General features: G+C 43.4%; 1 protein-coding gene across 6 annotated transcripts in view; it reads left to right on the top strand.

Moving 5' to 3' along the window:
- Positions 1-4,923: 4,923 nt before the first annotated feature.
- The window catches only part of APP (amyloid beta precursor protein), a 285,965-nt gene continuing 271,278 nt past the window's right edge, over positions 4,924-19,610 (top strand). For 2 of the 6 annotated variants that reach the window (XM_065913683.1, XM_065913681.1), the window contains exon 1: positions 4,930-5,168. In XM_065913683.1, coding sequence (XP_065769755.1) covers positions 5,112-5,168 — 57 coding nt within the window. In that variant the 5' untranslated portion in view covers positions 4,930-5,111. Of the gene's footprint in view, positions 5,169-19,610 lie in introns of all 6 variants that reach the window. The other 4 variants (XM_065913687.1, XM_065913685.1, XM_065913682.1 and 1 more) reach the window with 4 other exon arrangements.

Below are 19,610 nucleotides of genomic sequence, written 5' to 3'. Positions count from 1 at the left end.
ACTAAATGTCAAAGAACAGTGGCAGGATTACACAGCAAGTCCTAGCTGTTCTAAATGATCACCTGTTCTAGAATGAATTGTGTCCCCATCCCCCTGTTCCAAATTCCTATGTTGAAGTCTTAACTGCCAGTAACTCAGAATTTGACTATAACTGGAGGCAGGGTCTTTTTTTAAATCTTTTGGCCATGCTGTGCGGCAAGTGGAACCTTAGTTCTCCAACAAAGTGACAGACCCCTAGTCCTCTGCACCGGCAGTTCAGAGTCTTGACCACTGGACCACTGGGGAAGCTCCAGAGATAGGGTCTTTAAAGAGGTAATTAAGTTAAAATGAGGTCTCCAGGGTGGCCTGTAATCTAATACAACCTGTCTTTAGAAGAGAGAATTAGCGCACAGACATGCAGAGAAGACCATGGGAAGGCAGAGGGAGAAGGTGCCCATCTACAGGCAGAGAGAGGCCCCAGAGAAAATCAACCTTATGAACACCCTGATCATGGACTTCGAGCTTCCAGAACAGTGAGAAAATAAACTGCTGCTGTTTAAGCTGCCCAGACTGTGATACTTTGTTATGGTAACCCTAGCCAACTAATACAGCCCCCACCTTCTGGCTCAGACTACCATTGCTTTTGAAGGAAATCATAAAACTCCTAGAAGAAAACACAGGCAAAACACTTTGACATAAATTGTAGCCATATATTTTTTTGGATCTGTCTCCTAAAGCAAAGGAAATAAAAGCAGAAGTAAACAAATGGGATCTAACTAAACTTAAGCAAAGGAAATCATTGACAAAACAAAAAGACAGCCCACAGAATGGGAGAAAGTATTTGCAAATGATATGACTGATAAGGGCTTAATATTTAAAATGTATAAACGATTCATACTACTCAATATATAAAAAAAAATCTGATTAAAACATGAGCAGAAGACCTGAATAGACATTTTTCCAAAGAAGACACACAGATGGCTAAAACTCACAAGAAAAGATGCTAGACATCATTAGTCATTAGAGAAATGCAACTTAAAACCACAATGAGATATTACCTCATACCTTTCAGAACAGCTAAAGCAAGAAAGAACAACACTAATCAAAAAGAACACAAATACCAAGTGTTGGTAAGGATACAGGGAAAAAGGCACCCAGTACACTTTCGTGGGAATGTAAACGGGTGCAGCCACTGTGGAAAACAGACGGAGGTTTCTCAAAAAACTAAAAATAGAAGTACTATCCAACCCAGCAATTGCACCCTTGAGCATATACCCAAAAAGTGAAAATACTAATTCAAAAAGACACATACCCCCCGATGTTCACGGAAGCATTATAAGCATTATGTACAACAGACAAGATAATGGAAGCCACCTAAGTGTCCAGCAACATGTGAATGGATGATGGGGTACACACTCACAAACACACACACACACACACACACTCACACACTCAGACACAGAAAGGAAGGAAACTTGGCCATTTGCCATGAATGAACTTGGAGGGTATTATGCTAAGTGAAATAAATCAGACAGAGAAAGGCAAATACTGCACGATATCACTCATATGTGGAATGGAAAAAATAAAACAAACTAGTGAATGTAACAAAAAAGAAACAGATTCGTGGCTAAAGAGAACAAACTAGCGGTTACCAAGTATGGACAGGGAAGAGAGGAAGGGCAAGACCCGGGTAGGGGGTTAAGAGGTACAAAGTAATATGTATAAAATAAATGAGCTACAGGGATATACTGTACAATGCAGGAATATGGCCAATATTTTACAATGCCTATAAATGGAGTATAACCTTTACAAACTGTCAATATCACACTGCACAACTGCAACTTATATTACAAATCAACTATACCCCAATAAGGGCTTCCTTGGGGGCTCAGACGGTAAAGACTCTGCCTGCAACACAGGAGACCCGGGTTCAATTCCTGGGTTGGGAAAATCCACTCCAGTATTCTTCTTGGAGAATTCCATGGACAGAGGATCCTGGCGAGCGATAGTGTACGGAGTTGCAAAGAGGCGGACATGGCTGAGCAACTAACACACGCACATACCCCAGTTTAAAAAAAAACAAACCAGATTGTTTTCGGTGATATTTGCAGGGCACAGATAACACCCTAAACATAAGGTGACAGGGATGCGACTCAGCAGCGGTATGCCTAAACAGATGGAGGTTTGGTAGCAAACGTGACCAATTCGAGTCCACCCAATGCAATCCAACACTCACCTGCAGGCTGAGGCAGGCAACTGACTCCTTTACATTGCAGTGACCGCAGCAGCCCTGGAGCCCTGTGAAAAGACGAGACAAACCACAGTCAGAGGAGTGTAGAAGGAACCAGAAACAGGGGCCACCGTGCCGTTGGCACAGCTGGTGGAGGGAGCGGCTGTGTTTCTTTGTGAAGACAGGACCCTGGAGTAACATGAAAACTGCTGGTTTTATCGATGTGGAGGTCTGTGGTGTGGAAAAGACTGGCTTGGCTTGGTCACAGAAGTGCAAGAGGGACATCTGAGTGGCAGGTTAAAGGAAAAGGATGTGGGCTTTAAGTGGCGTTAAGACTTTTCGAGTAACCAGAGCAGTCCAAAGACAGAATGCATTGTCTGAAGAGCTAGTGAATGTCTCCTAAGCTGGGGCCTTTGGGTTCAGCCTGGAAATGTGGAGATCGAAGCAAATGGGTGGGTAGTCCCTTTCCCAGTGTTTACAGTTCTAAGGAGAGAAGTTCTGGTATTTACTCCTCAGAAGTTCCTGAAGATAACCTCAGGGCAGGAAATGGCATTAAACGCAGAACAGAGACACTGGCTGAAAAGCAAAACCAACAGGATCTCTGAGTGGTGATGAAGCAGGAAAAAGAGTGAAGAATGACCATCATTCTGACACAGTCAGCAGCTAATCATCTTTCCTCGGGGAAGATCTTTTCCAGGAATAGGTGAGCGAGGTGCATCTCAACAGTGGGAAGGGAATATGCCACACCAAAGGACTTCTATTTTCAGAGATTATAACTTCACCTCTCTATTTTTTAGTTTTATGCTCAATAAAAGTCCCTTAACTCTTAAAAAAAAAAAACGCTTCCTCCCTGCCAGGACTAGCTCCAGGAACATGCAGTCTGGTGGGTCATACATGGCCCCATGCTCAGGGCACCATGCCTGGTTAACGTTCTGCTGTTACCATCTTAAAATTCTTAACTTGGGAACAAAGGGTCCCACTGTTTAGTTTTGTGCTGGACCCTGTAAATTTTGTGGCTGGCCCGGCTCCCTCCCCATCTTTAAGTCATACTCCTATGTGCATGCAGATGCCCTCGGTTGCTAATATAAACCTAGGACAGAGAGAACTGTAGTGGTGGGTCAACATGTCTGGAAGAACATGTTTTTGCTGTGACTGGGGCTTTTTTCCCCCTGCAGTCCCAACTACTTGTCACTTACTTGCTGTCAGATTTAGAAGGTCTTCAGAGTCCTCATTTATAAATGGGAAGAATAACAGTAAGGGCCTCATGGGCTTCCATGGAAAGGAAATGACATAAAGCTTGTCAGCAAATGGACTTCCCTGATGGCTCAGTGGTAAACAATTCACGGGTTCGGTCCCTGGGTTGGGAAGATCCCCTGGAGAAGGAAATAGCACCCCACTCCAGTATTCTTGCCTGGGAAATCCCACTGCCGGAGGAGCCTGGTGGGTCAGAGACCCTGGGGTCGCAAAGAGTGGAAGTGACTGCGCAACTCAACGATAACAACAAAGGTAAACAATTCGAGGCAACGAATTATTTGTCATTATTTGTGGAGGACCTTCAAAGGTCATTCACGGGAGAAAGTAATCCACGAGTCAGGCTTGGATGCCTAGGGGGTTGAGGACAGACGACTACATACATCTAAGGCAGCCGGCAGAGAAACACAGACTCCTCCGGAAGGAAGCAGGCAACCTCCGGCGGAGCCAAGATCCCACCTCTGACTCCGTGGCTTCTTTCCCTTCCCCCAGGCCGGCTGGGGACCCTGCCTTGGTGACTGCGGCCCCTTTAGGTCAAGAGCAGGGGATACATTTGGGCAATTCTAGACCATCCTAGGTTCACTAGACACTGACCCGACACGGGATGGTTGGTGTTTAATCGAGGAGAAAGTGGCTTCCCAGAAGGTTCATTTCTGTGATTTAGGACAGACACAAGCAAGAACAAGGACAGACCTTGAGCTATTGGGGTCGAACGGGAGTCATCTTTCCAGACCCTTCCCCTCTTAACTTTCACTACACCGCATCTCAGATGATATTACATCCCTGCCTGATTAAAAAACACCACCACCACCACCCATATGGTCTTCCCTTTCTCAAACCAAAACAATTTTTTTTTTAACAAAATCTTCTCTCAAGGAGAACTAAATAGGTCGCCGCTTCTTCTCCAGGTCCGACGCCTTTCTCCTTCGGTTCGGTCTAAAGATAGAAATTCCAGGTTCCTCGTGGCTGCATTTGACTGGGGCGGGGCGCGGTGGGGTGGTGGTGGGGGGAGGCTTTTGCTATCCTAACAAGCAAAGAAATCCTATTTCCTTTAAGCTTGTCTCGTTCTCTTGCAGAAACGCCTCCCCGACCTCTCCAAACCGAGACAGACCAAAAAAAAAAAAAAAAAAAAATCGAAATGTGGATTAAAACGCACCCAACAGCAGTCCCCCGAGAGGCCTGCAGGGTCCGATGAGTCAAGCTCGCGCGTAGGAGCGGGGAGCGCCCTCGACTTTTCTGGAACCCAGACGTCCTAGGACTGCCCTTGCCCGGCCCCGGCTTTCTCCCTCCTACTGCTCGGGGGCCCGGGCGGTCGCGGCCCGGGAAGGCGCGCGCGGGGAAGCCGCACCTGTGGGCGCCTCGGGGGGCGCGGGCCCCTCCCGGCCGAGCGGGCGCAGCTCCCCGGCGGCTCCGCTAGGGGTCTCTCTCGGGTGCCGAGCGGGGTGGGCCGGATCAGCTGACTCGCCGGGCTCCGAGCCCCGCCGCCGCGCCGCCGCTCCGTCAGTTTCCTCGGCAGCGGTAGGAGAGCAAGCACCCGGAGCAGCAGAGCGCGGGGCCACCGGAGACGGCGGCGGCGGCGACACCGGCAGAGCAAGGGCGCGGCGGCTCCTCCTCGCACGGCAGCTCGCTCGGTGCCCCGCGCAGGGTCGCGATGCTGCCCGCCTTGGCACTGGTCCTGCTGGCCGCCTGGACGGCTCGGGCGCTGGAGGTGAGTGCCGCGCCTCGGAATGGGGTGACGGTGGAGGGGGGTGGAGGATGAAGGGGCCCGGCTCCCTCTTTCATCCAGAGAAGCGGGGCGATTGGGGGGGAGCGATCGAGGGACCCCCTCTCTCGGCTCTGCGCCCTACGCCCCCGCTTGCGGGCGCCCTGCGCATCTCCGCCTCCGCCCCAGCCCTGCCCCGGGGACGCGCGCTCCGGCCGGCGCAGAGGGATCCGGCGAGGCGTCGGGCCCCGGGGTCCGCGCCAGTGTGGCGGGGCGCGAGTCGAGGAGGAGGCTCTCTTAGGCTCAGATCCTGATTCAGTCCTTTGCTCGGGGCCGGGGGACGGGGGCCGGGGAGGCGAGAGACATTCAGCTGGGCGATGGGGCGGTGGGGGGCGAGAGAACAAGTGGGGAAAACCGAAAACGCAAGAGTCCCTGTATTCTGTCCCCAGCTCTTAATCGCTGCCCTTTCCTTTCTCTCGGGCCCCGGGGAGGAGGAGTCGGGACGGCTCGGGGAAGCTGGGCACCCCCCACCCCACCCCCTCGCGTCCCTTGGCCTTTTCCGCCCGCTTTCACCTTCCTTTCGCATCCCCACCACCCCTTCCTCTCCAGACCTCTTCCTCCTCCCTCTTCGCGGAGGCCCCCAAGGGCGACCCCACGGAGGGTCGCGCACCGCCCTCCGCGGGCAAACTTTGTGTCTCTCGGCGTCTCCCTTTTGTGTTAAGTTGCGAGAGAAGGGAGGGGTCGGAGACCCACAGCCACCTCGCACCTTCCCCAAGCCTAGACATCCAGGGCGTTCGCGCGCACCCTCGGATTCACCCGGAGAGGAAGGTCCCCGGGAACAAAAGCCGCGACACCCCGCCCTCGCCAGCCCCGGGCGCGGTGGTCTGGGCGCCACCGAGCGTCCCGCCTGACTCCCTTCCCCGCGCCGCGCGGCCGTCCCGGAGGGGGCTGGGGCGCTGCTGGGGACGCGCTGGCGGCGCCTCGGAAGCCCTCCTCCCCCCATCACCTCCGAGGCTGGCTCATTCTTTTCTCGGCTGCAAAGTCCTTGGGGGAAAAATACGCGGAGAGTGCGGCGTGCGTCTGGAAAGGGCAGGGGCGGGTGGCGGGGCTGCGCGAGTTCTCCCCTCCTGTGCATCGAACGGGGCGTTTGTCGGATCGAGGCGCGGCCACGTCCCTGGCAGCGCTGGGCACTGTGATTTACCTCCCCCCGGGGGGCGCGGGCTGCTGGGGAGGGTCCTCGGGGTCATTTTTTTTTTTTAGGGTGCAGATAAAAGGCTGGAAATTGAGCGAAGATTAAGACGGAGAAGATGGCGCCTCTGCAGTGCAGCAAAGGAAAACTGTGGAGGCTGCAGCCTGGGAAATCCACCCACCACTAGGTGTATATAACCAGTCTGCCCCATTCATCCAACTCTCCGACATTCCGCTGACGCCTGTGCCAAATCACCGTTTTCCTTTTTATCTGAAGATGCTTGGAAGTTGTTTGCTTGACAGCTGGGGCAGAAAAGGTCGTAATTTTGCATCGTTCGGGGTCCCATTCGGTATTTTACCATTCGTCACCTCCCTTCCCAGTTTTTACCCCCGCCTTTTCCCCTTCCTCGTGGTAATTTTCCCTAAAAAACAATTTCTGGACAAATGTTTTCCTGTAATTTCACTGAGACTGTATTGACTGTCACACCATGACAGCGTTTTAGTCCCTAATTTACAAGGTCACTGAACTTTTTCCTCTTTTACCTATGAGTGGCTCAAGAATCACCTCGGGGCTCGTTAAGGCAGATAGTTTTAAGAGTTGAAGAATTTGGTTTTTCTGTTTTAAAAAATGCATTTAATTAAGGGAGCTAGGCTTTTCCCAGTACTTAAAATCTACTCCTACTGTTATTTCAATTTTCTCATTGTCTTATTACACGTTGAAAGACACAAATTAACTAATTAAAAGCCTTTATAGTTGAAGCTTTTGTCAAAAAATAGATGTTTAAGTTTTCTGAGCAGTATTTTTTTCTGTGTGAAAGGAGGCAAATATGATACATATTTCTTTTTCAGCCTGTTTGACTGCAGTTTTTGCTCCTATCTTTTTGGACATTTTCACTGGTTACTGTCACCTCCTTCAAAGGGTGGAGGTGAGATGCATGTTAATTCATTTTGCAAAGCCTTAATGGAAAGGTAGGCAGTTAACTCTGATGAGGTTTGAGGGAATTTATGCAGCTAAGTCACTGTCCACTGAAAAGAAGTTAATTATGACTTGACTGTCTTTTGTAGGGCTTGGAAAATAGGTCTGCTGCAGATGACTTGAGACAAGAAATGAAAAAGGGCAATGATCACGGGGGGCTTGGCCTCTGGGAAAAGCATCATTACCTGAGCTGATGATTTTCCCTGATACAGTGACAGAGCATGAGTTAAAAACGCCCTGACATTTATTTAAACTTGCTTCCTCTTAAATTTTATTTTCCAGTATTGTGGAATTTAACCTAATTCACAAGTATCTGCTTTGACCGTGGTGCTAATTCAAAGATTATGGATACCTACTCACACTGGTCAGAACAGCCCTAACGGTGGATGCCTGGGCTCACAATCATGAAGCTCAGATGTGATGGTGAGCTGTAAGGAGTCACCGCTTCTGGCTGACCAGTGGGAAGCCATGGTAACCATAGGGCACCCCAGCGGCTGTCCTGCCACCCTGCTGAGCAGAGGTGCCTGATGGGCACCTGGGAGGTCCTTAGTACTGCAGAGAAGTACTCCAGACAGAATAATGATCCCTGGTTCTGACTGGGGAAATAAAGAAAAACATACAACTAAATAGGTCACAAGGTTAAATTAGGAGTGATTGAAAAGAAAGTTTATGGTCCATTGACTATTGATTTGAAGGAAAACACAACAGACTCCCGTAGAGAACAGACTTGTGATTGCAAAGGGGTAAGGGAAGGGAGGGGGCTGGACTGGGAGGCTGGGACTGGCAGATGCAACCTATTATATGTAGGATGGATAATAACAGGTCCTACTGTGTAGCACAGGGAAGTATGTTCAATACCTTGCAGTAAACAATATGGAAAAGAAAAAAGGAAAATGTAGAGGTAATTCTCATGAAAAAGGCTCTCTCCCTTTTGCTAGAGGGTCTCTGTTTTATGTTACTGTTTATGGTGTACTAGAGACTTCTATGCAGATATTTGTATGAAGATGAAGCTGTCAGTCATTCTTGAAATAAGCAGAGCTATTATGTACCTTTCCTGTGGCTGTTGAAGAGTATGGTAAAATTCAGTAGAAATCTACAGTCTCTTTCTACACATTTGATCTAGGTGGGGATATGTATTACTTTAAGAGACTTAGAAAGCATCTTCTATTAATATACTTCTCTAATCTTTGCCTAGTTGTATCAGTTACAAATGCAAAGGTAAATCTTATACATGTACTTTATAAATAAAGCTCTAGGATGTAAGGTTTACTTTGACTTGCATACCGTATTCTCCTGTTCCCAGGAAGTTTGTAGAGTAAATAAGATAGGCACATGATTATAAAAGAAAACAGAAAATGTTAAGTACCAAGAGGAAAGTACTGATTAAGTGCTATACTGAGTAAAAGTATTAACAGTATAAACATCTATATATAAGGAATAAAGGAACCATGGGATGAGATAATCCTTGAGAATTTCCTGATGATTCCTTTCCAGCCAGATTTGTATCTTAGGTTTGGGGAAGGGAGGTTAAGTCTTTGCATTTATAATATCTGTTTACATACCTCTTTCGCATACCCCTGAGGATGTGGGCAGAGCCAGGGTGGGATTTGATTTTCCTTGTGTCCCTATTTATTCATTGGGGCCATTTTAAGTTGAGTCTCTTGGGGCCAAGCTCTGGTCTGTAGCTCTGAAGATAGCATGGTGAACAAAAACCGTCACTTGCTTCAGGAAGCTTCCAGTCTAGTGGGGAAGACAGAGGATAAGCAAATCATCCTACATGTGTGCTCATGAACTGTGACAGATGGTGGGACGGATGGCAAAGGTGTAGGATACACTCTGGAGAGGAGTGTCTGCTCAGACGCTAAATCGTGTCCGACTCTTCGCCACCCCGTGGACTGTGGTACACCAGGCTCCTCTGCCCGGGGGATCTCCCAGCAAGAGTACTGCAGTGGGTTGCCATCTCCTCCCTGGGATCTTCCTGACCCAGGGATCGAACCCAGGTCTCCTGCCTTTGCAGGCAGATTCTTTACCCCTGAGCCACCATGGAGGCCCAGGAGAGGAATGGGGAATTGCAAATAAGGATTGAGGGGCCACGGCTCTGATGCAGCATCTTCATTAGAACCTTGACTGAAGAAGAGGGTACCCCATGAGAAAACTGATTCTCGGGGCAGCAAGGAACGTCAGGAAAATAAAATGTTTCTTTCGTTTTCTGATTGTTTTTCTGGTGCTTTTCTACCTCTTCATGTTCCACTTCTTTTCATAGTAGGACCTCACATGCTTGTGGAAGTATTCCTCCATACATTCTTCCATATGTGCTGAGTGGGAATTGATACTCACACCATCTTCTGCAAATCCTTGGGGATGCTGTCACCTTGGGTCTTAATGGTTTGTATCCAGATACACCCTTCTTGGTGGATGGAGGAAGACAGGGTGGCAGGCGGAGGAGGCCAAAGTGATGGAATGGACAGACCCCCGCCCTCCTGAATGAGTAGCAAGCTTAAGCCAGAAAATGTGTATTTCTTCATTTTCCTTGTATTTGTTAGTAAAAGGAAAGCAGATAGTACCTGAACCCTCAAACTGAATTTGGCAATGAAAACCAGGATGAAGGGAAAAATGTTATGTAACTGCTTCTTCAGTTTAATGTGGATGCTTTAAGAAACAACCATTTCAGTGAAGACACTGATGTTTCCTTTTGAAAAAAGATCTCATGAATTTTCCTCTTCAGGTTAAAGCTTACTGGTACCTTTTTAGAAGTAGACATGCATATAAACTGGATTCGAATGGACTGCTCTAGGAATAAAGTAATTCGTTAGGGAAAAAAAAACAGCCTGGATGTGTTCTAATAGATCTATGAAAAGGGGATGCTGAATAGTTAGAATGGGCTACAGAGGATTCTGTTTCATGTATATATTCTTAGCTGAGATGGGAACTAAGAGGCTATTTTACTTAGACTTATTTTGTGTGGCTACATTTGGAAGAAGCATGAAGTACAGATTTAGCTTGAGCATTTCTAGGATTATAGTATTTTATGGAAGAAGATAGTGGTTGAAATGAGCAAAATGAGAGGCTTTTAAAAGCCAGCTCTATGGAAAGTAGTGTAACCGTTCCTACATTTATAGCCTTGATTTTGATAACCAGTAGGATGTCAGATCAGAAACGTAGTCGTGAAAGTTTTTATGTTTCCTGGGAAGGCAGCAGTCCACATTGGTCAAGCTATTGACTGTGAGCTAACTCATACTTCAGTTTGTTCCTCTGCAAAATGGGGATAATATTTACGGTTGTTGAAGATTGAGTTAATATGTATGTAAAATGCTCGAAACAGTGAAAGCGTTAATATATAACGTGATGGCATCTTATAAGCACATGGTAGTTACAATTACTGTTTATGATGATGATGATGTAAAATAGATTTAATCCTATGCATTGTTGAAAGTTAAAAAAAAATTTATATGATTTTTCACCTACTGACCGATGTGCTTACCAACAAGTTAAGACTGTATAGGAACTTAGCAATTTGTTCATGAGAAGAATGAATTAATTTGATTTAAATTTTTAAAAAGACATTGGAGATAAAATTTGTATCACAAATAAAATTAAAGCATATACAAATTTATTAAATATTCATATTTATTTTGTATTTTAGTTGGCTTTTTTGAAAAGCCCTAAGACAATTCATGCTTATAGAAGAACTTGAACAGTACAGAAATATGTAGAAAACATAAGCAGTGTTACACAAATGAGTAAGACCTACTTTAAATGTGTGCACCCTGGCAGCTAGCTACACATGCCTGAAATTGAGCTAGTTTATATTCTGGCTTGATTATTAACTCAGCTATTAGTTGACTGTCAGCTGTGTGCAGAGAGCTGTGAATAACTTGGTTTAATTCTCAGCATAACCTTCTCTAGAAAATGAATAACCCGGTTTGGCCAATCTAGGCAGAAATGGAAGATATCAGATGCTAGCAAAAGAATTTTGGTCCTACTTAGACTGGAAGCTTTAAATAATTTCCACCTGAGGACAAGGAAATCTAAAAGCAAGACTGCCTGAGAAGGCAACACTTCTGGAAGAAACTAACTTTCAAAATAAAATGAATTATGTTAATAGCTCGCTCGCTCTCTGTCTCTCGGTCTTGTCCGACCCTGTGACCTCATAGACTGTAGCCCACCAGGCTCCTTGGTCCATGGAATTCTCCTGGCAAGAAGAGTGGAGTGGATAGACATTCCCTTCTCCAGGGGATCTTCCCAACCCAGGAATCAGACCTGGGTCTCCTGCATTGCAGGCGGGTTCTTTTACCTTCTGAGCCACCAGGGAAGCCCATATTAATAGCTATTTGATGATAAATTCTATAGTGATCTACTATAAAACTTAGTAGTGACCTACTGCTTAATTAAAAGCATACTTTTTTAATCAGCACATTCTGCTCATTATAAAATAAAAGGTTATTAGTGATGAACCCCGGTGTTTGTATCTTCTTCCAGGTGGTCTTTCTTTCTCGATTTATTTTTTCTTCCCTAGTTGAGATGGCATTTAGCTGAGAAATTTGGGCAAGAAAAAAATTTTTTTAGTGATTTATTTTGTTGATATGAAATTGTCCTTTGCTTGAGTCTCTTTCATGGAGAATCTAATAGTATGTTCCTATGTTTTCATTTTGCTTCCATAGAAATCTACATTGTATCTTCACTAAAGGATGTTTAAGGTATCCTTTGTGATCAGGACTGGTAAATTACTTTTCATCCTTGCTTCCCCAGCTGGTAAAGAATCCGCCTGCAATGAAGGAGACCCTGGTTCGATTCCTGAGTTGGGAAAATCCCCTGGAGAAAGACATGGCAACCTACTCCAGTATTCTTGGAAAGGATGCTTATAAGAATAAGAAATCTATACTCTTATCAAGAAAAGTCATTTGCATGAAGTGAAGAATGTGTTGTTACTCTTGCTGATTTGTTAAATTTCAAAGCTTTAAAGATTGATATATTTTGACCCCAGAGTGACATTTTATGGGAATACAGACAAGAGGTTACCCTTGAGATGCATTTGTATACTTTAGGCCTGACCTCTTACCCCCAAGTGACCACTAACTCATTTGTTGCTTCTCCTGTCTGCATATGACTGGATTACAATAAAATTAACAGGACAACGTAGTTTTTATTTTTAGTCAAAAATGAAGAAAATAGTAGTCCTGGTTTGGTTAGTCCAAAAAAGGACTTTTTGTGTTTGTTCTTATTAACGGATGGCTTTTCAAAAGCACAATTGTTTTGTTTTGTAATGGAATTAATAGGCACACATGATAAAGATAGATAACTGTTGTTGTAAACATATTTATTGATTTTTTTCATCTTTCAAAAAACATCCTTATCTACTTTGGAGATTGAGACTTTAAAACTGATGCAAACTTTTTGAAATCTGTGCTTAACTCTTCAGTGACTAACATAAAAACTTATCATAGGAAAAGCTATATTTGAGAGCTAGTTTTTCTCATACTGGTGCTCTTAATTACTTGTTTTTTTTAGGCAAGTAGTTTTATCATTGCAGTGTATTGGTTTGAAGATGTAAGTTATGAGTTTTTAAGAAACTTCCACAAAAACTTGCAAATATATAGACTGACCATTCTAGGAATAATTTATTCCAATACATATGAGATGAATGAGCAACTTAAAATTAAAATCAGATTTTATAGGAAGTTACTAGTGTATTTTCATACATAGAAACTTAGATTTTTATGAGCACAGCCAGAAAAAGAAAATTCCCTCCTTCATTTAACCAGTATTTTTGAGGTCCCTCCCCTCATGGGAGTTTATAGTATAATGAGGGGTAGACAGAATAAATAGCAATGGAAGAATAAAAAGTAATAGAAGACTTGGAAAAAATTAAGTTGGGCAAAGATATCATCAGTGAATGCTAGGTGGAAATCTGTCATGAATGTGATATTTTATGTGGTATTATCAGGAAGGTTCTCTGACCCAAATGTAAACTTAGATATCTGGAGGAAAGAACTATTTATTCACTTTGGTGTAAAACCATAACCAGGAACAAGGATGTACTTTGGTGGTTAGATATTAAAAATAAAATGGTGAGGCAGAGAAGTTGACACTAAACCTGATCGCAAACTATTTCCTGTAATTTGTTTCGTAACTCCCTGCAGTGCCTTACGTATAGTATTTACAAAATACTTGACAGATTTTCTAAATGAAGACTCTGGGAATTTTATACTGTAGTGATAATTATATTTGATTCTTGACACCTAGCTTCTCTCATGTTTAAAAAAGTTGTGAATGACACCAAGTCTACCAAAAAAAAATTAAGCCTTTTTAAATAAGATTTACTCTTTCAGTCTTTCTAAAGCATTTTATTGTGAAAAGGATATGAAATGCTGTTAGTAACTTCATTTGCAATTCTTTATTTCAGACATTCAGTTGACCCAGGAAAAAAAATGTCTTGTTCTTGAAATATTTCATCAGTCCTCTGATTGATTGGGACATTTTCAGTTGAAGGTGCTCAGAAATGATTTTCTTTGATCAAGATAGTGAAATTTAGAGAGAAGACATTGTGTATTGGAGTGAAATTGAGCGGCCATCAAAATGAAAATTTCATTATAATTTGGCTTTTTGCAGGTTTTTTTTTTTTTTTTTTTGCCATTTTACACCTAATACTTGCCTTTTATGTTAGTGTGAACTAGGATCAAAATTGGCCCTTTAGGAAAAAAATTGAAATTCTGTTATTTCTACTCTCTTAAGAAGTTGTACTTTTCAAGTTCAAGGGCTTGAAGCCAATACCACTATATGCTACTAACTTGACAGGCACTGAAAATCTAATTGAGGTCCTTATGATTAACTTTGTGTTTTATCAGGGTTTTCTCAGGGCTGTTTTTAATGTTTTGTGTCAAGTGTTAAATCCTCTTACACCACGGAATCCAGAAAATTTCAATCCAATAAAAGTGAACTAAATTTTAAAACCCTGTAGTTGTTTTCTGCAGGGCAGGTTTTTGGCTAATTGATAAGATGATTGAACAGGAAGGCAGCTTATGTATTTCTGTTGGTGTGAGGAATTGTGAAAGGCTCCAGTTTCAAGAATACATTTGTGACAAAACTGTAATTTTGGAATCACTGCATACTTGTTCAGTGAAGTATGCGAGGAGGGAATTCTCAGAGGGTGACCATGTGACTAGATGGCTCAAACAGTAGAAGCAAAAGCTATCTTAAGGTAGAGTTACCTTAAAACATTGCGAGTCCCCGGAACTTGGGACTGAGTAATTAATCAACATGGCCATTTGAGACATCCTGGACAAAGATAATGAGTAGGGAGGACTTTCTTAAATAAACAAGGTAGGAAGCAGACCCACCCAGTTCCCAAGAAATTCCTTTCCTTGTCTGTATTTGCCATATGAATATTTCACTTCACTTTCATGAGCCTGGACAAAGGTCAAATTTGTATCTTTGTGAATTTTCTGGGTGGTGTTGTAAAAGGATACAGATGTGGTATTCAGCTTCTTGGGGGTATTTCTTGTGTGTGTGTTCTTTGCCCTATTTATTGACTTCATGAACAGCCAATGAAGAGAAAAATATTTTAGCTTAAGTTTGTTTTTCTTTTCCTGGAGAAGAGAAAGAGACTTTGCTTAAAATATCCTCAGGGTTTATTGCCATTGTTAAATTGTTTATGCTTTTTTAAGAAACCTTAAAACATAACCTCCCTTACTGGTTTGCTTATTCATCTCAGAGATGTAACATCTGAAATGCTGACCCAGACTTGTGGATTGATTCTTGTTAACAGATGAGGGGAAAGTTTAATGCAGGATGTTTTGTCTCTGTTTCAGTTTTTCTCAGGGCATTTATGATCGACTTCTGGGCTTATTGGTAGCTCAGCTGGTAAAGAATCTGCCTGCAATGCAGGAGACCCTGGTTTGATCCCTGGGTTGGGAAGACCCCTTGGAGAAGGGGTAGGCTACCCACTCCAGTATTCTTGGGCTTCCCTTGTGGCTCAGCTGGTAAAGAATCAGCCTGCAATGTGGGAGACCTGGGTTCGATCCCTGGGTTGGAAAGATTCCCTGGAGAAGAGAAAGGTTACCCACTCCAGTATTCTGGCCTGGAGAATTCCATGGACTACAGTCCATGGGGTCACTCAAGAGTCGGACACGACTGAGCGACTTTCACTTCACCTTCAGGCATTTTGGGGCTTCCCAGTTGGTGCAAAGGTAAAGAATCTACCTGCCAATGCCATTTGCAATGACAGCTAAGTGGTGGGGTATTTTATTCTGTTTTTTTAAGTATGCCTGATATGGGCATGGGCTTCCCAGGTGGCGCTAGTGGTAAAGAACCTGGATGCCAATGCAGGAGACTGAAGAGATGCAGCTTCGATCCCTGGGTAGGGAAGATCCCCTGGAGGAGGAAATGGCAGCCCATTCCAGTATTCTTGCCTGGAGAATCCCATGGACAGAGGAGCCTGGTGGGCTACAGTCCATGGGGTCACAAAGAGTCAGGCAGACACAGCTGAGCGTGCACACACACACACACACACACACACACACAGAGCAGGCATTTTACCAGCACTTCATGGTTTATTTAAATAGCATCCTAATAGTTTGACATGTTGTACGTGGTTCTGTCTTAAGGAAATGTCTAAAATATCCTGGTTTCTCAAAAAACTACTCTTGGTTTTATTTTCTGCATTCTTTCTTTCGGAACCCTTGGTTCTCTTTTAAGTAATCAAAAGCTTAGTTCAAGTTTGATCATCTTACATCTTGGTTTTCTTTTTACTTTTGGAGTGTCTAGCAAAGAAAATATTTTGTCTCATCACTTCAAGAGACTACCTTCTGAAATACAGTTGACAATTTGTAGTATCCGAAATAGTTGTTGATTAATCATGAGAATCAGAAAGAGGAGCCAATATGTGTTTGAAGATAAATCTCCCATCACCCTTGAAATTATACATTTTTCCCCCCCATAAAAAGAGTGAGTGATAATTTCTACCATGAAAGTTTGAAAATGTGGGTTAACTATATTAGCTGGAATTTGAAAATTAAGAAAGTCTTTGTTTTTTTAATTTCTGAATAGTTTTCTAATGGTCACATAGTTTATCTAAGTTGACAAACTTTATTTTTAAACTTTATTATTTATTATTTAAAATTTCCTCAACAGATATATTTTATTCTGATATCTGTTCTGCTTTCATATATCTGCAAATATTTTATGTAATTATAGGCCATGGTTTAAGGCCAGTCTGAAAAGCTTGTACCTTTAGTTGGCTCTGGATTGCAGAGTTAGGGACTATTGCTTGCTTTTAAACAATTGGTAGTTGATTTTGTAAGCAGTCAGACGGGTACTTTTGTTTCAGTTCAGTTCAGTCTCTCAGTCCTGTCCCTCGGTCCTGTCCAACACTTTCCAGACCCCATGGACTGTAGCATGCCAGGCTTCCCTGTCCATCACCAACTCCTGGAGCTTACTCAAACTCATGTCCTTCAAGTCGGTGATGCCATCCAGCCACCTCATCCTCTGTCGTCCCCTTCTCCTCCTGCTCTTAATCTTTCCCAGCATCAGGGTCTTCTCCAGTGAGTCAGTTCTTCGCATCAGGTGGCCAAAGTATTGGAGTTTCAGCTTCAGCATCAGCCCTTCCAATGAATATTCAGGACTGATTTCCTTTAGGATGGACTGGTTGGATCTCCTTGCAGCCCAAGGGATTCTCAAGAGTTTTCTCCAACACCACAGTTCAAAAGCATCAATTCTTCAGCACTCAGCTTTCTTTATAGTCCAACTCTAACACCCATACATGACCGCTGGAAAAACCATATCCTTGACTAGACAGACCTTTGTTGGCAAAGTAATGTCTCCGCTTTTTAATATGCTGTCTAGATTGGTCATAGCTTTTCTTCCAAGGAGCAAGTGTCTTTTAATTTCATGGCTGCAGTCACTATCTGCAGTGATTTTGGAGCCCCCCAAAATAGTCTGACACTGTTTGCATTGTTTCCCCATCTATTTCCCATGAAGTGACGGGACCAGATGCCATGATCTAGTTTTCTGAATGTTGAGTTTTAAGCCAACTTTTTCACTCTCCTCTTTGACTTTCATCAAGAGGCTCTTTAGTTCTTCTTCACTTTCTGTCATAAGGGTGGTGTCATTCGCATATCTGAGGTTATTGATATTTCTCCCGGCAATCTTGATTCCAGTTTGTACTTTATCCCGCCCAGCGTTTCTCATGATGTACTCTGCATATAAATTAAATAAGCAGGGTGACAATATACAGCCATGACGTATTCCTTTTCCTATTTGGAACCAGTCTGTTGTTCCATGTCCAGTTCTGACTGTTGCTTCCTGACCTGCATACAGGTTTCTCAAGAGGCAGGTCAGGTGATCTGTTAGTCCCCTCTCTTTAAGATCTCTTAATTGCAAAAGTTGGCAGTCCAAGAAAATTTTCTGAGGATATTCATTCTTGACTTAGCTGAGACTTAAAAATCTTATTGGTTTCATTATAGTCTGCTGTATTGCTAAGTAAACAGACTCTCTAGAAATGATCTCTGTTTCTTTGATTGTTTAGAATACACTAATTGGTACAGATTGCAAAAATCAGTAAAAAGTTTCTAGTTAGGTGTCAATGAAACATGCTCCACCCATGCAAGTTTATTTTAATTGTTCCTATTTGAATATGAGTTTTAAAAAGAAGATCGTGATCATCTTTATGAAGGAAACTCAATTATTACTTTAAATTTATATTCAGTTCAAAGGAAATGGAAAACTGTTGTGCCTCTGTGAAGACATCCATTTAAGGTTATGCTTCAATCCTACAATCCTACAGCTGATAATTAAGATTTAGTCTTAGAGTAAATGAAGTGATGTTGATTATTTTCAGGCCCAATATTATTTGACTCATTGTTGCTGAGTAGAATAAGAAAACAAAAGCAAAACTATAAAATAGCAGTTTGTAAATATTATCTGGAAATGATATGCCCCAGGTCCTAATAGTGAAGAACCAGGGAATGGCAACTACCATTCAGATACCTTCCTGATGTCATTTCATCTCAGAATTCCTCTGGCCCTCCCTTACTGCCAGGCCTAACTCCTAAACAAAGCAGTTCAAGAAAAGTATATCGGAACCACAGGTGTAATTTAAAATTTTCTAGTGTCCACCTCAAAGACAAAAGAAACTGGCAAAATTAGTGTGTAACACTGACAGAAAGTGAAAGTTGCTCAGTCCTGTCTGACTCTTTGCGACCCCATGAACTATACAGTCCATGGAATTCTCCAGGCCAGAATACTGGAGTGGGTAGCCTTTCCCTTCTCCAGGGGATTTTCACAACCCAGGGATCGCGCCCAGGTCTCCCACATTGCAGGCAGATTCTTTACCAGCTGAGCCACCAGGGAAGCCCAAATTAGTGTGTTATACCTAATAAATGTAAAAGACCATTTCAATATAGGTCAATATAAAAATTATTCATGAAATATATTACATTCTTTTTTCATTTTATGTCTTCAAAATTTTGCCCATAGAATATAGTTTAAGTCCAACCATGCAGTCAGTGGCCACATTGGCTGGTGGCTACCATATTGGAGAGTGCAGCTGTAGAAGGACCAGCTCAATTTACAACTGTCTAGGAAAAGAATCAGGTTTTGGAGCAGATAGTATACATAGGACCTCCTTTCTATCCCCCCTTGTTAGATCAAGAAACTGGAATCTGACGATGCTGAGTTGTCCAATCGCTTGAAAATTAGGGGTCTGAGCCCTAATCCCTGACCTATGGTTTCTATCTTTCTTCATCATCCTGTTTCTTCCTTCTTCTTTTCTATGTTGCTGTGTTAGTTTGAATATGTACTAATATTCGGTGGTTGCTATCAGTTAAATACTGAGCCAGGAGCGTTAAGAAAATCTGGCCCGCTTGAGGAAGGCAAGGCTTGATCAAGACAAAACTCTGGGGGCAGGGTGAATAAAATGACCAGGCATACCGAGGATCTCTCAGCGGAATAGTGATGTGAGGGGATGCTGGGTCCGGTGCTCAGTTTTGTGTCTTGGGGTGGGCACTGCTGGCCTACAAGTTGGGTGGACCCTTTGGGGCCCAGAGTAAGTGACTCAGAACTCATTGAAACATCATCTGCCCACTGAAAGGAAAAGAGGTCAGCAAGACATTATGTATTATGTACAGTTTGTTGTGTGTGTGAGGTCTATTCCTGGAAACAGACCTGGGTTAAACTTTCTGTTCCTGGTTAAGCTTTCTTTCTTTTTTCTTCCCTTTTTTGGGAAAGTTCCCCATATGTGTGCACATAATTCTTACCCAGTTATAATTAAAGTATGGTGTTTTTTGACA

The sequence above is a fragment of the Muntiacus reevesi genome, chromosome 21 (genome assembly GCF_963930625.1).
Source record: "Muntiacus reevesi chromosome 21, mMunRee1.1, whole genome shotgun sequence".
NCBI classification, from domain to species: domain Eukaryota; kingdom Metazoa; phylum Chordata; class Mammalia; order Artiodactyla; family Cervidae; genus Muntiacus; species Muntiacus reevesi.
The sequence above is the reverse complement of the archived record's forward strand: the minus strand, read 5'-3'. Positions and strand labels throughout refer to the sequence as shown.